General features: G+C 43.7%; 2 protein-coding genes across 5 annotated transcripts; both read right to left on the reverse strand.

The window, feature by feature from the left end:
* Nucleotides 1-1613: 1613 nt before the first annotated feature.
* LOC140688073 (T-cell surface glycoprotein CD1a-like) lies at nucleotides 1614-4962 on the reverse strand. The gene is made up of 6 exons (XM_072946312.1): nucleotides 4737-4962; nucleotides 4160-4426; nucleotides 3264-3542; nucleotides 2780-3058; nucleotides 2356-2446; nucleotides 1614-2184 (listed from the first exon to the last, which is right to left on the reverse strand). Exons 1-6 carry the CDS (start codon nucleotides 4795-4797, stop codon nucleotides 2142-2144), a joined length of 1020 nt encoding a protein of 339 aa, XP_072802413.1. The 5' UTR covers nucleotides 4798-4962; the 3' UTR covers nucleotides 1614-2141.
* Nucleotides 4963-8102: 3140 nt separating this feature from the next.
* Nucleotides 8103-15634, reverse strand: LOC116277639 (T-cell surface glycoprotein CD1a-like). 4 transcript variants are annotated; one of them, XR_012062783.1, is made up of 8 exons: nucleotides 15460-15634; nucleotides 14861-15127; nucleotides 13963-14235; nucleotides 13478-13756; nucleotides 13053-13143; nucleotides 12769-12881; nucleotides 10899-11470; nucleotides 8103-9786 (listed from the first exon to the last, which is right to left on the reverse strand). XR_012062783.1 is itself a non-coding variant. In XM_072946311.1 (6 exons), exons 1-6 carry the CDS (start codon nucleotides 15518-15520, stop codon nucleotides 12839-12841), a joined length of 1014 nt encoding a protein of 337 aa, XP_072802412.1. In that variant the 5' UTR covers nucleotides 15521-15634; the 3' UTR covers nucleotides 12311-12838. The 4 variants fall into 4 exon arrangements, 1 of the variants encoding a protein (XP_072802412.1); XR_012062784.1 differs by lacking the exon at nucleotides 10899-11470 and having other exon boundaries at nucleotides 8105-9786; XR_012062782.1 differs by lacking the exon at nucleotides 8103-9786 and having other exon boundaries at nucleotides 9793-11470.
* Nucleotides 15635-17938: the final 2304 nt, after the last annotated feature.

The raw sequence follows: 17938 nt of genomic DNA on the forward strand, positions 1-17938 counted from the left end.
CTCAATTTTCTACCTGCTAATTTTGTTCAGATGAAACTTTATTGAAGAGAAAGCCTTAATTTTATAAAGTAAAATACAATTTTCACTTCTAATAATTTTTTTATGCAAAAAACCCCAACAATTTTATACAGTCTGTGGTACAGAAGCAACAACAGGCAAAACAGTGGAACATCTCAGTGGCCCCCAGCCCTCCTGGACATGCCCATTCCTGTCCCCAAGGGGCGGGGAACCCAGGACTCCGGTCTGGCAGGACCTCACTTAGTTATAGGTCCTGGGAGGGACCAAGCCCAAGGGGTCGAGGCTGGGAGGGACGAACACCAGCACGTTTGGCCCCTCCAGGGCCCACTGTTTACCTGGGACTGTGTAGGTATCTATGGTAGGTGGGGGGTGTCTGTGTTTCTGTGCCCTCTGTTGGTGCTTGGCTGTTTAGGGTGGCCCTGAAGCAGAGCGCTGAGGTGCTGCCCAGTACTCCCCGCACTCAGGAAGGCTGGGATGTGCCTTACGGAGAAAACACACGTGTAGATGCATTTTGTTCAGGGGTGAGTCATAGGGTTGTGGGCCGTGAGTTCAGTGGTAATGAATCAATGGGGCACGAAACCCAGCAAAAGATGAGGAAATTCACTGACTTGTGTGTGGAGCCAACCAGAAAGTGATAAGGTCACATCCATAACCCTCTGCTGAAGCTCTGGAAGAGATGGTGAAGGAGCCAGACTGGTGGCTTCATCAGATGATGACTGGTTTTCGTTTGTTTGTTTTTAAAAGCATAGAGAACAGCGCAGCTGTGGGGCTGAAAGCCAAACACATTTACGATTCCGTTGCCCAGGGTCGGGAAAAGGTTAAACACTTCCTGGCAGGCGTTTTATATTTAAAAATTACTGTACGTAATAAAGTAAACATTTTCAAATACATATAAAGAAAAACACACATAAAACAAGGCGATGTGTTCATTAATTGACAAAAATCTGGTGACCAGAAGCTCACTGGAACCGAACCCTGTATGTCCCGTAGGAACAATGGCTCGGATTTCACTAAGTCAGTGTCTCCTGTGGCTTTAGCACAGCATCCGTGAGTAGTGAGCATGTGCTGTATGTCATCTCACTTCAGTGCTGAGCGTCAGCACTCTTGTTCTCTTATATCGCTCATCTGCTTCATTCAGGGTCACACTCCCACTACTGCCTCTCAGGCGTCAGCCCATCAGGGCCTCTCACATGTTACTGCTTCTATGAATCCCCTGCTGATTTCATAAAATGCACATTATGATTCGGTAAGTCTAAGGTGAGGTCCAACATTCTATATGTCTGACAAGCTCCCAGGTGATAAATCTGCTCCTTGTCCCTGAGCCACCCTGAATAATAAAGGACTGCATTCTGTCTTCCTCTTTCTCTTTACAATACTTGGAGAAATATTGTCACCTCAATAGTTCTCAAGAGTAAAATAATAAGAACGATCAGAGTCACAACTGTGTTTCTCCTTAGACAAATCACTAAGGAACTAGGAAAGTGCCAAGTCTCTTGGCCGAGTGACAACACATTTAACCAGAAGAGGAACAAATGACTCAACTACTACAAAGATGACAGGAAGGAAAAGAATTTTCAAAGACTGTAAATTCGGCATAAGTGCAGCATGGATTTTTATTGAGAACGTATTAAGTGCGGGGAAGACACATTGCCAAGGATACATATGGTAAAAAGACATGCACTCTGCTGTCAAGAAGCTTAAAAACTAGAAGGGGAAAACAGGACTAAATAGGCACAACAAAGGGTCTGAAGTGAGGAGGACATTTAACAAGGTCCAGTCAAACTGTGATGGGAGTTTAACAAGGCGGAGACTGCCCCCCTGCCCCGTGAATCAGGGAAGGCTCTCTGGAGGAAGTGACATCTGAAATACGCCTGATAATCCATTCGTGTTTGAATATGTGAGTGTCCCTAGGGCCTCCTTCATTCGGAATTTAAATTTTGAATTTTAAAGCCCCGTAACCCAGGCTAGAACCACAAATTCTACAAAATTACACTTTGCTCATAGTGACAACTGATCATTAAGCAGAAATAAACAACAACAAGAAAAGTCGTACATGGAGAGTTGAAGGCCGGCATCACCGGGCTGTGTTTCACTACATCCCGAGCTCCTGAGCTGCTGGGATCTCATTCCAAAGGGAGACAAGAGCTTGCGGGTTGACAGAGTGTCCTGGGAAGAAAAGAGACGGAAGTCACTCGACATGGGGTGGAGGGGAGACCTGAGGGGGAAGAGGGAAGGGCGCTGGGGGGAGGAGAAGTGAAGGAAAAGAGAGAAAACAAAGATGGGCAGACAAGTGGGGAGTGGGGGAAAGAGCAGGAAGGATGGACACGGAGAACTCACCGGCGCTTCCGAACCCAAAACGCAAGACCTGCCAGGAGCAGCAGGGGCACCGTCACTGCCAGGAAGATCCAGCCCACGGAGCTGCGGTGCCCTGTGGATCAGGGTGCACACAGTGGTGTCATTTCAAACCCACTCTCGGTGTCACTGCATGTCCCTGCTCTTCCTTTGTTCATTCCAGGGTCTGCCTCCCCAGTCTCCTTTCTCCCCATTTCTTCTCTCATCCTCCCTCAGAGATGATTCCTTCATTAAGCGCAACATCTTCCTATGTCTGTGGGGCTCTCATTTTCAACTCCCATATTTCTACTTTTCATTTGTGTTCCTCTGGGGTCTGGAGTTCCTAAAATTTCCATTTTTCATCTGGCTTTCCTGCTCAGATCAAGGACCACCTACCCCCATTCCCAGCCGGGCCCCAGTCCTTGCTCACCCCAGTAGAGGACGACGTCCTGGTCCCCCAGACTGCTGTGTCTCACCCGGCAGCTCAGGCCAGATGCCTCTCTGGCTTCCACTTCCAAGGACACCCGAAGATACCACGTCCCGTCGGCATTAGGCACGACGTCACTTCTCTGAGTGCCCTGTTGCTCCTGTTCACCCCGCATCCACGTCACCCAAATAGGCTTTGGGTAGAAGCCAGAGGCATGACAAACCAGCACCAGACGGCCAGGACCAGGACTGGGGCCAGGGGACAGCCAGGCCTCTGGTCTTACTGCCGAGGACAGGAGAGACATCAGATAAGGACTCTGAGGCAGACTCTAAGGTCACTTTAGACAGACACACCTTTCCCGCCTCTAGGAACCTGCCACCCATTATCCCCTCTCCCCCTTGCCTCCTTCTTGTCCTAAATTGGAAGGGCATGGTGGGATAGGTGATTTTAGAACAGAAATTTCTTCGAGGGCAGGTGCAGGACTGACCTTGTCGCTGGAGATGTGCCTTCCCTGCATCAAGAAGACCCAAGAGGAAACGTGGGCAGGTGTCGCTGAGCAGCCTGTGTATTATTTCCTGGGTGCCTTGGTCCAAACTGAATGCAACGCTGACAAGCTGAGCTCTATGTCCACCCTTTGGAGAGGGCAACCATGATTTGTTCTGGAAGCTCAGCAGCTCTGATCCTTGATAAGCAAACTGCCAAAAGCCTGCTGAGGCTTCCCCAGAGGGCAGCTCACAGCGTCCTGCTACCTGTATATCAAAAGGATCTGGGGAAGAGGGGCTGTAAATTAGAGGAGAGAAGGAGTGAAAAGATAAAATAAAAATTTTACATCAAAAGATGATAGAAGCAGAAGGGAGTAGTTTAGTAGATTTGAACGAATAGCAAAAATTTGTTTGATCAGAGATTCTCAGAAGGGAGAATTGGTGGTAATTAGAGATGCAGAAAGAGATGAGTGACAAAAGGAAGGGGCAAAGTGTTTGAAGAAGACAATGTAAACGGTGTGAGTGAGAGGATAAGGAAGGACTCAGTGTGAGAGAGATGGGATTACAATAACCTTGGCTGTTTGGAATGCTCTAGGTTACACTGAATGTATAGACAGAGATTGTCGAAGAGATTACATGGGGGAGGAAACCACACCTTAAGGCATCGGTCATAGAGTGAGGAAGCTGAGAGCATGTGCTTGGAGACCAGGGAGAGGGGCGGTCACAGGTGAGCACTCAGGGAAGGTGATAGAGCACAAGCCTGCGGTCAATGAGGGAGGTACGCTCGGGAGAGAGAAGGTTCAGAAATGAGTGCAGGCTGTTTCTCAGAGGAATAAGAAACTCATTGACACACACACACACACCCCATATCCCCAATCCTCACTGAAGAACCTGAACTTACATTTAAGCTGCCATTGAACGATGCGGTTGTGAAATGTCAGAGCACAGTTAATGAAGAATGTACGAAACAGCGTTTCCACCTCTGTCAACTCCTCGTTGCTGAAGTTGCCCCTGGACCAAGGCCACAGGTAAATGATAGTGCCAGAGCTGCTATTCCAGCCCTGAGTCTGCAACTCACCCAACCAACCCGAGCCCACATTTTGTTCCCAGGAACGGTTGTAAAAGGATAAGATCCCCATTACGTGGAAGGAGACTGGCTCCTGGAAGCCTGTGGGAAAAGAACAGAGAGATGAGAAAGGGCACTGAGAAGGAGAAAATGGAGAAGGAAAGGTGCCACAGAGGGGAAACTTCGTATCTAAAGAAGAGCGAAACCATAGAAATTTGCCTGCCTCAGGGTCCCATCTGGTGTATACAACCTTCAAAAGCGCACAGGGACCTCGAGTCAGGGATGCTGGAGTGAAACTTACCTGATCCCATCAACCTCCAGGTTGGGGAAACCACCGCACACACACACACACACACACACACACACACACACCCCTTCTTGCACCCAACTGGGCAGCTGCCAGAGCTCTTACCGTCCTCGCTGTCAGCACCTGGGAGGAGAGCCAGCAGCAATGGGAGCTGCAGAAACAGCATTTCATTTGCAGATGTTCTTTCTTTTGCTCAGGAAAATTGGTCTTTGGTTTCTGTTCTGAACAAACCTACCCCACAATACCTCTGTTCTGACTTCCTTCTGCTGCCAACAGACCAACCTTCCCTTTAGTCATTTTCTGAAGAAAAACAAAAAACAAAACAAAGAAAACATGCTTCCTCCCTAAAGCCTGGACCTCCTGCTCAGATGCTCGGTTTCCCTGCAGTTCTGACTCTCCTCTGTGGCTCCCAGACTCTCTCCGTGTCGCAAGCTTCCATCCTCTTCACCTTCCCTTAATTTAACTTCTGTGCACCAATTCTTTTCTTTTTAATATATTTTTATTGAACTACAGTCAGTATACAATGTTGTGTCAATTTCTGGTGTCCAGCACAATACTTTAGTCACTTAGGAACATACATGCATTCATTCTCATATTCTTCTTCACCACAGGTTACTACAAGATATTGAATATGGTTCCCTGTGCTGTACAGTATGACCTTGTTGTTTACCTATTTTATATATAGTAGTTAGTATCTGCAAATCTCAAACTCCCAATCTATCGTTTCCCACCTAATTCCCCCTCTGGTAACCTTAACTTTGTTTTCTATGTCTGTGAGTCCGTTTCTGTTTCGTAAATAAGTTCATTTGTGTTTTGTTTTGTTTTGTTTTGTTTTGTTTAGATTCCACATATAAGTGATGTCATATGGTATTTTTCTTTCTCGTTCTGGCTTGATTTAGAATGACATTTTCCAGTTTCATTCATGTTACTGCAAATGACATTATTTTATTTTTTATGGCTGAGTATTATTCCGTTGTATAAATAAACGACAACTTCTTTATCCAATCATCTGTTGATGGACATTCAGGCTGTTTCCACGTCTGGGCTGTTGTAAATAGTGCTGCTATGAACGTTGAGGTGTATGTCTTTTTGAATTAAGATTCCCTCTGGATCTATGCCCACGAATGGGATTTCTGTATCATATGGCAAGTCTATTTTTAGTTTTTTGAGGAATCTCCATACTGTTGTCCATAATGGCTGCACCAAACTACACCCCCACCAACAGTGTAGGAGGTTCCCTTTTCTCCACACCCTCTCCAGCATTTGTCATTTGTGGACATTTGAATGAGGGCCATTCTGACTGGCGTGAGTTGATACCTCATGGCAGTTTTGATTTCCATTTCTCTGAGAATTAGTGATATTGAGCATTTTTTCATATGCCTCTTGGCCATTGGTATCTCTCCATTGGAGAATTGCTTGTTTAGGCCTTGTGCCAATTCTTGGATTGGGTTATTTGCTTTTTTCTCATTAAGTTGCATGAGCTGTGTTTATATTCTGGAAATTAAGCCCTTGTCAGTATCATCTTTTGCAAATATTTTTTTCCCAATCTGTAGGTTGTCTTTTTGTTTTGCTTATGGTTTCCTTTGCTGTGCAAAAGGTTGTAAGTTAATTAGCTCCCATTTGTTTATTTTTCTTTAATATCTATTGCCTGGGTAGACTGCCCTAGGAGAACGTTGCTGAGATGTATGTCAGATAATGTTTTGCCTGTGTTTTCTTCTAAGAGGTTTATAGTGTCTGGCCTTGTGTTTAAGTCTTTAAGCCAGTTTGAGTTTATTTTTGTGCATGGTGTGAGGGAGTGATCTAACTTCATTGATTTACATGTAGCTGTCCAGTTTTCCCAACACCATTTGCTGAAGAGACTGTCTTTACTCCATTGTACATGCTAGCCTCCTTCGTCAAAGATTAATTGACCAAAAGTTTGTGGGTTGTAGCCTTGGATGAGTACAAACACCCTGACATTTCCAGAGGGTTTTGAGGTGGCAGATATTTTGATTCTGTTCTTAGATATCCAAGCATTTTATACAATATTATATATTTTTATATTTTTCCCTCAATAGAAACTACTCACATTGCAACCCACCATCCCAATTCAGTCATCAAGCATCTCCCAATTTTTATTTTGTTGTGTATGCTTTGTCTTTGGAGTCTTAAGTGCAGATTGTTGAGTTAATCATCCTCCATTTATAGCTCTGAGCACACTTCGTCTGTAAAACATTTGATTTTTTAATCCCCATAGCTTTGTCTTCCCCACATTCTAATGTATTAATGTGTTATCCTCTGTGCATTCTTATCAAATGTGGTATTGTGTGATATACACAGCTTTATTTTTCACACCTGCTATTATCCTGCATATGCATCACTTATTAATATATCTCATTCAGCACTCTTTCAGAGGCCTCCTGTGTTACTCAGTCTAGTCTGTTGTTTCTACCTGCCGCACAAAATCCCCTAGTGTGTATCTACCTCGTTTTACTTCTGTGTTCCCATTGAGATGAGCATCTAGCATGATTCCAGCACCTCACTACCATAAAAGCTCTGTGACAAGCATCCTTGTACGTGGTCCCTCCTGGATCTGCTCAACATTTTCCATTACACACATTCAGAAGTGGGATTGCAGGGCCAACATGTACATCGTTAGACCAGTTACTACCACAAACTCTCCAGAATTACCTCAAAACCATCAACGTGTGGGGATGTCTATGTGTTTCACATCCCTGCAAACACTGGGCTTCTTCTTTTTTTTTTAAGCCTAATAGTTTATTTCTTTTTTGATTGAAGTATAGTTAGTTTGCAATGTTGCATCAGTTTCTGGTGTACTTCCGCAGCTTTTCAACGCTGCCAATTTGGTGGTATAAAATGACATAGAGTCTTAATTTGCATTTCTCAGATTACCAATGAGTTTGAGTGCAACTTTAATTTCAACCAAAGGCATTCTCTGGGTTCTTCACTTACTGATGTATTTCATTCAGAGCTCTTTTCAAGACCTTCCCCTATTACTCTGTGTATATAGGTATGAAATAGATTTTATATATATGTATGAAATTTATTTTTAAAACTTCAAATACTTCTCTCAATTTTCTACCTGCTAATTTTGCTCAGTATAAACTTTATGGAAGAGAAAGCCATCCTTTTATAAACTAAAATACAACAATTTTCACTGCTAAGAATTTTTTTGCAACAAACCCCGATTTTATACAGTTTGTGGTACAGAAGCAACAATACACAAAACAGTGGAACATCTCAGTGGCCCCCAGCCCTCCTGGACATGCCCATTCCTGTCCCCAAGGGGCGGGGAACCCAGGACTCCGGTCTGGCAGGACCTCACTTAGTTACAGGTCCTGGGAGGGACCAAGCCCAAGGGGTCGAGGCTGGGAGGGACGAACACCAGCACGTTTGGCCCCTCCAGGGCCCACTGGTTACCTGGGACTGTGTATGTATCTATATGGGAGGTTGGGGGACGACCCACCATAAGCCATTTCTCCTAAGACTCCACTGTTTCTCAGTGGGGAATTTAATCTATGAAATAATTCTGCAGCAATAGATCATAATAATATTTTGCTACATTATAAGCTACTAACTTTCTAGTATTGTCTTTTGCATTCAGGACTTTATCCCATTGTGAATAAACCTTTACTCCTCTCTTTCTAAAGTGATTTAGATCTATGTATTCATTTATTCTTCCATATAATATAAAACATAAGTTTACTCAGCACCTTGAAAAATTCAATCAGAATTGTCACTAAGAATTTTCTTAAGGAGAATCATAATTTATTATCATACTAATTTCTTCTGTATGACTACTATTAATGAGAAATATTTCATGATCCCAATTGGTTTTAGAATTTCTCTGTAGAATATTTCTTTATTCTCTCTTTAGTCAATATTCAGCTGTATTACGGACTTTGTTAATATTATAAATGGTATCTTATTTTGTTTGTTACTTGTATTAAAAATAAAAGTGCTGATTTATAATACTTATTTTGCACCTAGAGACACTGTTAAATGTTCACCTTAGCTCTAATGGCTCAGTTTTTATTCTATTAGTTTTCTAGGTAGAAATCATAGCATCTGAAAAAGTATACCTATTCTCTTGAAGTCTCCAGAGTTTTCATTCATGTGTTAAATTTTTATCTAGATCATTCCTGAGCTCTCATATTATTCCCAACATTTTACTTATTCTTTCTTTTCTCACATACAATCATATGATCTCCAAATACTACTTTCTCTTTAATTTCTCTTTTGAGTCCTCCTTATTTTTTTGCCTCACTGGACTAACTGGGACTCTTAGTATTCTACTGAAGACAGAAGGTCATACTAGGCAGACATCTTGTATTTGATTTGCACTGAGATGCTTTTAAACACTCACAATTAAATATACCTCATGGGGGCTGTTTGCAGCTGCTTTAGACCTTCCTCTCTTATGAAGACGATTTTTTAAGATTCCCACAAGCAATTAAAATAATTAATAACTGAAGAAGACATAATCAAATGATTATAAATACCAAATTTAAATATTTATAAACGTGATGATGCCAAGATACGTTAAATCTTCTCTCATTTCCAAAGCTGGAACTATAGCCATCTGGTCACATGTCTGGATTTCCTTTAAAAAAAAAAATCTCATACATGTCATCAAAAACAAATTTAAACTTGAATAACACAGGAGAACATCAAATACTAACTTACACACTTTAATTACTCAAAACAATTTCACACTTTAAAGTATCTCCTCTTTCAACTTGATCTACTTACTTTTTTATCAAGTGATCAGGAGGGGAGGTGGGGGAGCCACGAGCCACAATGCCCAGAACTTGACACATTTTCACAAAAGAAACAGCTTTCTCGTCACTCACTTGCCCACTTCCCTGGTCTGCCTACTAATTCTGACGGTACAGTCGACTCCTCCCAATTGTGACATCCCAAGAGTTTATTTGTTAGCTTCTATTTTCTTCCCAGTGCAACTACAAACGTGCCTCCCATGTTTCACTAGGGTCTTGATACATTTTTGAGATGATTCTCCATTAGCAGAAACTCTGTCCCCTTGACGTGAGCCCACTGTGGCTGAGGCAGAGGGTTGGTTGAGGAAACCAACAGGAACGAACGCCAGGAGGGAGGAGGGCTCTGTGTTCATCCTCTATGAGGTTCAGAACGCCCGCTGATGAGGGAAGGGAGAAATCATTGTCAGAGGTTTTGTAGAGAATCACTTGGTCAACAAAATGCTGGGAAAGAAAATCAACAGGTTTCTGAAGTTTGACTCTGGATAATTAAATATAGATGTCAAAAAAGGAATGAGCTTGGAGGAAAGGGTTGTTCATTGTATTTTAAATACTTAGAGATACAGCTGCTTCTCAGACATTTTAGAATAACTCTCAGTGAATATAACTACCATAAAAATAGAAAAAGCTGTATATGTGATGAGTGAAAGAATGAACTAACTAATTATGTCAGGAGGAAATCCATGGAAAATATTTTGCATTTGGATCATTTAAATGTTATTATCAAGGCATTTCATGGTTTATTCAATACAGATGCTATGAATCCTTATGAAAACCCTAAGAGTATATATTTTGTCCCCATTTAACTAAATAGAACAATGAGGATCGGGGAGCCTTTCCACAGTCCCTCGCTTACTCAGCAGCAGAACCCGCACTTTGATTCCTGATCAGCGGTTTGTTAGAAATACATGAGCAGAGGGCAGGACGGGGATTGATCCGGACGTCACAGTTAAGGAGACAGCGTAAGAGTTCAACAAGATAAAAACACATCTGAGAAGAAAGCAAAAGGTCAAGAAACCAATTTTCGAGGATAGAAGAAAAGGAAGAGGAAAGTGAAGAGGCATGTTTCAAGGCAGAGTCGCAATCGCCCAGGGCCCCCTCTCTCAGCCCCTAAACCGTTTGGAGCCAAGTCCCTTTCTCCTAGTTCAACCCAAATAAGTTGCTGCACCAACAAACTAAGATAGAAACAACAAGGAAAACAGTAAACTGTAGAAGCACATTAGGAAGACAAAACTTTCCAGCTCAGAAGACAGTGGTGATTGGCTCTCCCCGACACCTTTAGGCTCAGCATGTCCCTGCCACATGGTGTGCGCCGGAGAATGACTTGTTGAGTTAATTCGTGAATCCTTGAAGTCCATCCGTGCAGACCTCAACTCACACTGCTACTGGGGCCACTGGTCACAAAGAGTCAACCTTCACTCTTCTCTGATTCTGCATCTGCTATTTTGCCGACTTGCTCACATTTCTCTGTAACCCTCACGGCAGTACTCACAGTGCTTGCATAGTCACTCATGGACAGGTGCAGAGTGGCACAAACTGTCCCCTGGCTCCTGAGTTCCCAGGTGAGGCTGAACAAGGTGGTGCTCAGCCTTCTGGTTTCAGTTCTCAGACTGTAAACACGTCCTTTCCACGATCTATTTAGTGCCGCGTTGTCTGCGTTTCTGTGCCCTCTGTTGGTGCTTGGCGGTTTAGGGCGGCCCTGAAGCAGAGCGCTGAGGTGCTGCCCAGTGCTCCCCGAGCTCAGGAAGGCTGGGATGTGCCTTACAGAGAAAACGCACGTGTAGACGCGCTTTGCTCAGGGGTGAGTCATAGGGTTGTGGGCCGTGAGTTCACTGTTAATGAATCAACGGGGCAGTAAACCCAGCCAAAGGAGAGGAAATTCACTGATCTCCATTTTCGTAAAGTGCTCAGGAGATGGGACATCCAGAAAGTGCTAAGGTCACATCCATAACGCTCTGCTGAAGCTCTGGAAGAGGTGGCAAAGGAGCCAGACTGGTGGCTTCATCAGATGATGACTGGTGGTTGTTTGTTTTTAAAAGCACAGAGGACAGCACAGCTGTGGGGCTGAAAGCCAAACACATTTACGATCCCGTTACTCAGGGTCGGGAACAGGGTAAACACTTCCTGGCAGGCGTTTTATTATTAAAAAATACTGTACGTAATAAAGTAAACATTTTCAAATATATATAAACAGAAACACACATAAAACAAGGCTATGTGTTCATTAATTGACAAAAATCTGGTGACCAGAAGCTCACTGGAACCGAACCCTGTATGTCCCGTAGGAACAATGACTCGGATTTCACTAAGTCAGTGTCTCCTGTGGCTTTAGCACAGCATCCGTGAGTAGTGAGCATGTGCTGCATGTCATCTCCTGGCCTCGATCTCACTTCAGTGCTGAGCGTCAGCACTCTTGTTCTCTTATATCGCTCATCTGCTTCATTCAGGGTCACACTCCCACTACTGCCTCTCAGGCGTCAGCCCATCAGGGCCTCTCACATGTTACTGCTTCTATGAATCCCCTGCTGATTTCATAAAATGCACATTATGATTCGGTAAGTCTAAGGTGAGGTCCAACATTCTATATGTCTGACAAGCTCCCAGGTGATAAATCTGCTCCTTGTCCCTGAGCCACCCTGAATAATAAAGGACTGCATTCTGTCTTCCTCTTTCTCTTTACAATACTTGGAGAAATATTGTCACCTCAATAGTTCTCAAGAGTAAAATAATAAGAACGATCAGAGTCACAACTGTGTTTCTCCTTAGACAAATCACTAAGGAACTAGGAAAGTGCCAAGTCTCTTGGCCGAGTGACAACACATTTAACCAGAAGAGGAACAAATGACTCAACTACTACAAAGATGACAGGAAGGAAAAGAATTTTCAAAGACTGTAAATTCGGCACAAGTGCAGCATGGATTTTTATTGAGAACGTATTAAGTGCGGGGAAGACACATTGCCAAGGATACATATGGTAAAAAGACATGCACTCTGCTGTCAAGAAGCTTAAAAACTAGAAGGGGAAAACAGGACTAAATAGGCACAACAAAGGGTCTGAAGTGAGGAGGACATTTAACAAGGTCCAGTCAAACTGTGATGGGAGTTTAACAAGGTGGAGACTGCCCCCCCGCCCCGTGAATCAGGGAAGGCTCTCTGGAGGAAGTGACATCTGAAATACACTTGATAATCCATTCATGTTTGAATATCTGAGTGTCCCTAGGGCCTCCTTCAATCGGCATTTAAATTTTGAATTTTAAAGCCCCATAACACAGGCTAGAACCACAAATTCTACAAAATTACACTTTGCTCATAGTGACAACTGGTCATTAAGCAGAAATAAACAACAACAAGAAAAGTCGTACATGGAGAGTTGAAGGCCGGCATCACTGGGCTGAGTTTAGCTACATCCCGAGCTCCTGAGCTGCTGGCATCTCATTCCAAAGGGAGACAAGAGCTTGCGGGTTGACAGAGTGTCCTGGGAAGAAAACAGACGGAAGTCACTCGACATGGGGTGGAGGGGAGACCTGAGGGGGAAGAGGGAAGGGCGCTGGGGGGAGGAGAAGTGAAGGAAAAGAGAGAAAACAAAGATGGGCAGACAAGTGGGGAGTGGGGAAAAGAGCAGGAAGGATGGACACGGAGAACTCACCGGCGCTTCCGAACCCAAAACGCAAGACCTGGCAGGAGCAGCAGGGGCACCGTCACTGCCAAGAAGATCCAGCCCACGGAGCTGCGGTGCCCTGTGGATCCGGGTGCACACAGTGGTGTCATTTCAAACCCACTCTCGGTGTCACTGCATGTCCCTGCTCTTCCTTTGTTCATTCCAGGGTCTGCCTCCCCAGTCTCCTTTCTCCCCATTTCTTCTCTCCTCCTCCCTCATAGATGATTCCTTCATTAAGCGCAACATCTTCCTATGTCTGTGGGGCTCTCATTTTCAACTCCCATATTTCTACTTTTCATTTGTGTTCCTCTGGGGTCTGGAGTTCCCAAAATTCCAATTTTTCATCTGGCTTTCCTGCTCAGCTCAAGGACCACCTACCCCCAATTCCCAGCCGGGCCCCAGTCCTTGCTCACCCCAGTAGAGGATGACGTCCTGGTCCCCCAGACTGCTGTGTCTCACCCGGCAGCTCAGGCCAGATGCCTCTCTGGCTTCCACTTCCAAGGACACCCGAAGATACCACGTCCCGTCGGCATTAGGCACGACGTCACTTCTCTGAGTGCCCTGTTGCTCTTGTTCACCCCGCATCCACGTCACCCAAATAGGCTTTGGGTAGAAGCCAGACACGTGACAAACCAGCACCAGACGGCCAGGACCAGGACTGGGGCCAGGGGACAGCCAGGCCTCTGGTCTTACTGCCGAGGACAGGAGAGACATCAGATGAGGACTCTGAGGCAGACTCTAAGGTCACTTTAGACAGACATACCTTTCCCGCCTCTAGGAACCTGCCACCCACTATCCCCTCTCCCCCTTGCCTCCTTCTTGTCCTAAATTGGAAGGGCATGGTGGGAAGAGATGGTTTTAGAACAGAAAGTTCTTGGAGGGCAGGTGCAGGACTGACCTTGTCGCTGGAGATATGCCTTCCCTGCATCAAGAAGACCCAAGAGGAAACGTGGGCAGGAGTCACTGAGCAGCTTGTGCAGTATTTCCGAGGTACCTTGGTCCAAATTGAATAGACTGCTGACAAGCTTAGCCCAACCTCCACCCTTTGGAGACCATGATTTCTTCTGGAAGCTCAGCAACTCTGATCCTTGATAAGCAACCTGCACAAACCCTGCTGAGGCTTCCCCAGAGTGCAGCTCACAGCGTCCTGCTACCTGTATATCAAAAGGATCTGAGAAAGAAGGGCTGTAAATTAGGGGAAATAAGGAATGAAAATATAAAATAAAAATTTTACATCAAAAGATGATAGAAGCAGAAGGGAGTAGTTTAGAAGATTTGAACGAATAGCAACAGTGTGTTTGATCAGAGGTTCTGAGAAAGGAGAACTGGTGGTAATTAGAGATGCAGAAAGAGATGAGTGACAAAAGGAAGGGGCAAAGTGTTTGAAGAAGACAATGTAAACGGTGTGAGTGAGAGGATAAGGAAGGACTCAGTGTGAGAGAGATGGGATTACAATAACCTTGGCTGTTTGGAATGCTCTAGGTTACACTGAATGTATAGACAGAGATTGTCGAAGAGATTACATGGGGGAGGAAACCACACCTTAAGGCATCGGTCATAGAGTGAGGAAGCTGAGAGCATGTGCTTGGAGACCAGGGAGAGGGGCGGTCACAGGTGAGCACTCAGGGAAGGTGATAGAGCACAAGCCTGCGGTCAATGAGGGAGGTACGCTCGGGAGAGAGAAGGTTCAGAAATGAGTGCAGGCTGTTTCTCAGAAGAATAAGAAACTCATTCACACACACACACACACACACACCTCCCATATCCCCAATCCTCACTGAAGAACCTGAACTTACATTTAAGCTGCCATTGAATGATGCGGTTGTGAAATATCTGAACAAACATACTGAAGAGTGTACGAAATATGTTGTCTAATTCCATCAACTTCTCATTGCTAAAATTGCCCCTGGACCAAGGCCACAGGTAAATGACAGTGTCAGAGCTCCTATCCCAGCCATGAGTCTGCAACTCCCCCAACCAACTTGAGATCAGAATTTCTTCCCAGGAACGGTTGTAAAAGGATAAGATCCCGATTATCTGGAAGGAGACTGGCTCCTGGAAGCCTGTGGGAAAAAAACAAACAGATGAGAAGGGGCACTGAGAAGGAGAAAATGGAGAAGGAAAGGTGGCACAGAGGGGAAACTTCGTATCTAAAGAAGAGTGAAACCATAGAAATTTGCCTGCCTCAGGGTCCCATCTGGTGTATACAACCTTCAAAAGCGCACAGGGACCTCGAGTCAGGGATGCTGGAGTGAAACATACCTGATCCTCTCAATCTCCAGGTTGGGGAAACCACCACACACACACACACACACACACACACACACACACACACACACACACACACACACATACCCCTTCTTGCACCCAACTGGGCAGCTGCCAGAGCTCTTACCGTCCTCGCTGTCAGCACCTGGGAGGAGAGCCAGCATCAATGGAAGCTGCAGAAACAGCATTTCATTTGCAGATGTTCTTTCTTTTGCTCAGGAAAATTGGTCTTTGGTTTCTGTTCTGAACAAACCTACCCCACAATACCTCTGTTCTGACTTCCTTCTCCTACCAACAGAGCAACATTTCCTTTAGTCAATGTCTAAAAAAATAAATCCTGCTCCTTCCTTAAACCCTGTACCACCTACTCAGATGCTCGTTTCCCCTCCAGTTCTGACTCTACTCTGTGGCTCCCAGCCTCTCTCCGTGTCACAAGCTTCCATCCTCTTCACCTTCCCTTAATTTAACTTCTGTGCACCAATTCTTTTCTTTTTAATATATTTTTATTGAACTACAGTCAGTATACAATGTTGTGTCAATTTCTGGTGTCCAGCACAATACTTTAGTCACTTAGGAACATACATGCATTCATTCTCATATTCTTCTTCACCACAGGTTACTACAAGATATTGAATATGGTTCCCTGTGCTGTACAGTATGACCTTGTTGTTTACCTATTTTATATATAGTAGTTAGTATCTGCAAATCTCTAACTCCCAATCTATCGTTTCCCACCTAATTCCCCCTCTGGTAACCTTAACTTTGTTTTCTATGTCTGTGAGTCCGTTTCTGTTTCGTAAATAAGTTCATTTGTGTTTTGTTTTGTTTTGTTTTGTTTTGTTTAGATTCCACATATAAGTGATGTCATATGGTATTTTTCTTTCTCGTTCTGGCTTGATTTAGAATGACATTTTCCAGTTTCATTCATGTTACTGCAAATGACATTATTTTATTTTTTATGGCTGAGTATTATTCCGTTGTATAAATAAACGACAACTTCTTTATCCAATCATCTGTTGATGGACATTCAGGCTGTTTCCACATCTGGGCTGTTGTAAATAGTGCTGCTATGAACGTTGAGGTGTATGTCTTTTTGAATTAAGATTCCCTCTGGATCTATGCCCACGAATGGGATTTCTGTATCATATGGCAAGTCTATTTTTAGTTTTTTGAGGAATCTCCATACTGTTGTCCATAATGGCTGCACCAAACTACACCCCCACCAACAGTGTAGGAGGTTCCCTTTTCTCCACACCCTCTCCAGCATTTGTCATTTGTGGACATTTGAATGAGGGCCATTCTGACTGGCGTGAGTTGATACCTCATGGCAGTTTTGATTTCCATTTCTCTGAGAATTAGTGATATTGAGCATTTTTTCATATGCCTCTTGGCCATTGGTATCTCTCCATTGGAGAATTGCTTGTTTAGGCCTTGTGCCAATTCTTGGATTGGGTTATTTGCTTTTTTCTCATTAAGTTGCATGAGCTGTGTTTATATTCTGGAAATTAAGCCCTTGTCAGTATCATCTTTTGCAAATATTTTTTTCCCAATCTGTAGGTTGTCTTTTTGTTTTGCTTATGGTTTCCTTTGCTGTGCAAAAGGTTGTAAGTTAATTAGCTCCCATTTGTTTATTTTTCTTTAATATCTATTGCCTGGGTAGACTGCCCTAGGAGAACGTTGCTGAGATGTATGTCAGATAATGTTTTGCCTGTGTTTTCTTCTAAGAGGTTTATAGTGTCTGGCCTTGTGTTTAAGTCTTTAAGCCAGTTTGAGTTTATTTTTGTGCATGGTGTGAGGGAGTGATCTAACTTCATTGATTTACATGTAGCTGTCCAGTTTTCCCAACACCATTTGCTGAAGAGACTGTCTTTACTCCATTGTACATGCTAGCCTCCTTCGTCAAAGATTAATTGACCAAAAGTTTGTGGGTTGTAGCCTTGGATGAGTACAAACACCCTGACATTTCCAGAGGGTTTTGAGGTGGCAGATATTTTGATTCTGTTCTTAGATATCCAAGCATTTTATACAATATTATATATTTTTATATTTTTCCCTCAATAGAAACTACTCACGTTGCAACCCACCATCCCAATTCAGTCATCAAGCATCTCCCAATTTTTATTTTGTTGTGTATGCTTTGTCTTTGGAGTCTTAAGTGCAGATTGTTGAGTTAATCATCCTCCATTTATAGCTCTGAGCACACTTCGTCTGTAAAACATTTGATTTTTCAATCCCCATAGCTTTGTCTTCCCCACATTCTAATGTATTAATGTGTTATCCTCTGTGCATTCTTATCAAATGTGGTATTGTGTGATATACACAGCTTTATTTTTCACACCTGCTATTATCCTGCATATGCATCACTTATTAATATATCTCATTCAGCACTCTTTCAGAGGCCTCCTGTGTTACTCAGTCTAGTCTGTTGTTTCTACCTGCCGCACAAAATCCCCTAGTGTGTATCTACCTCGTTTTACTTCTGTGTTCCCATTGAGATGAGCATCTAGCATGATTCCAGCACCTCACTACCATAAAAGCTCTGTGACAAGCATCCTTGTACGTGGTCCCTCCTGGATCTGCTCAACATTTTCCATTACACACATTCA

This window comes from Vicugna pacos, chromosome 21 (assembly GCF_048564905.1).
Source record: "Vicugna pacos chromosome 21, VicPac4, whole genome shotgun sequence".
Taxonomy (NCBI): Eukaryota; Metazoa; Chordata; class Mammalia; order Artiodactyla; family Camelidae; genus Vicugna; species Vicugna pacos.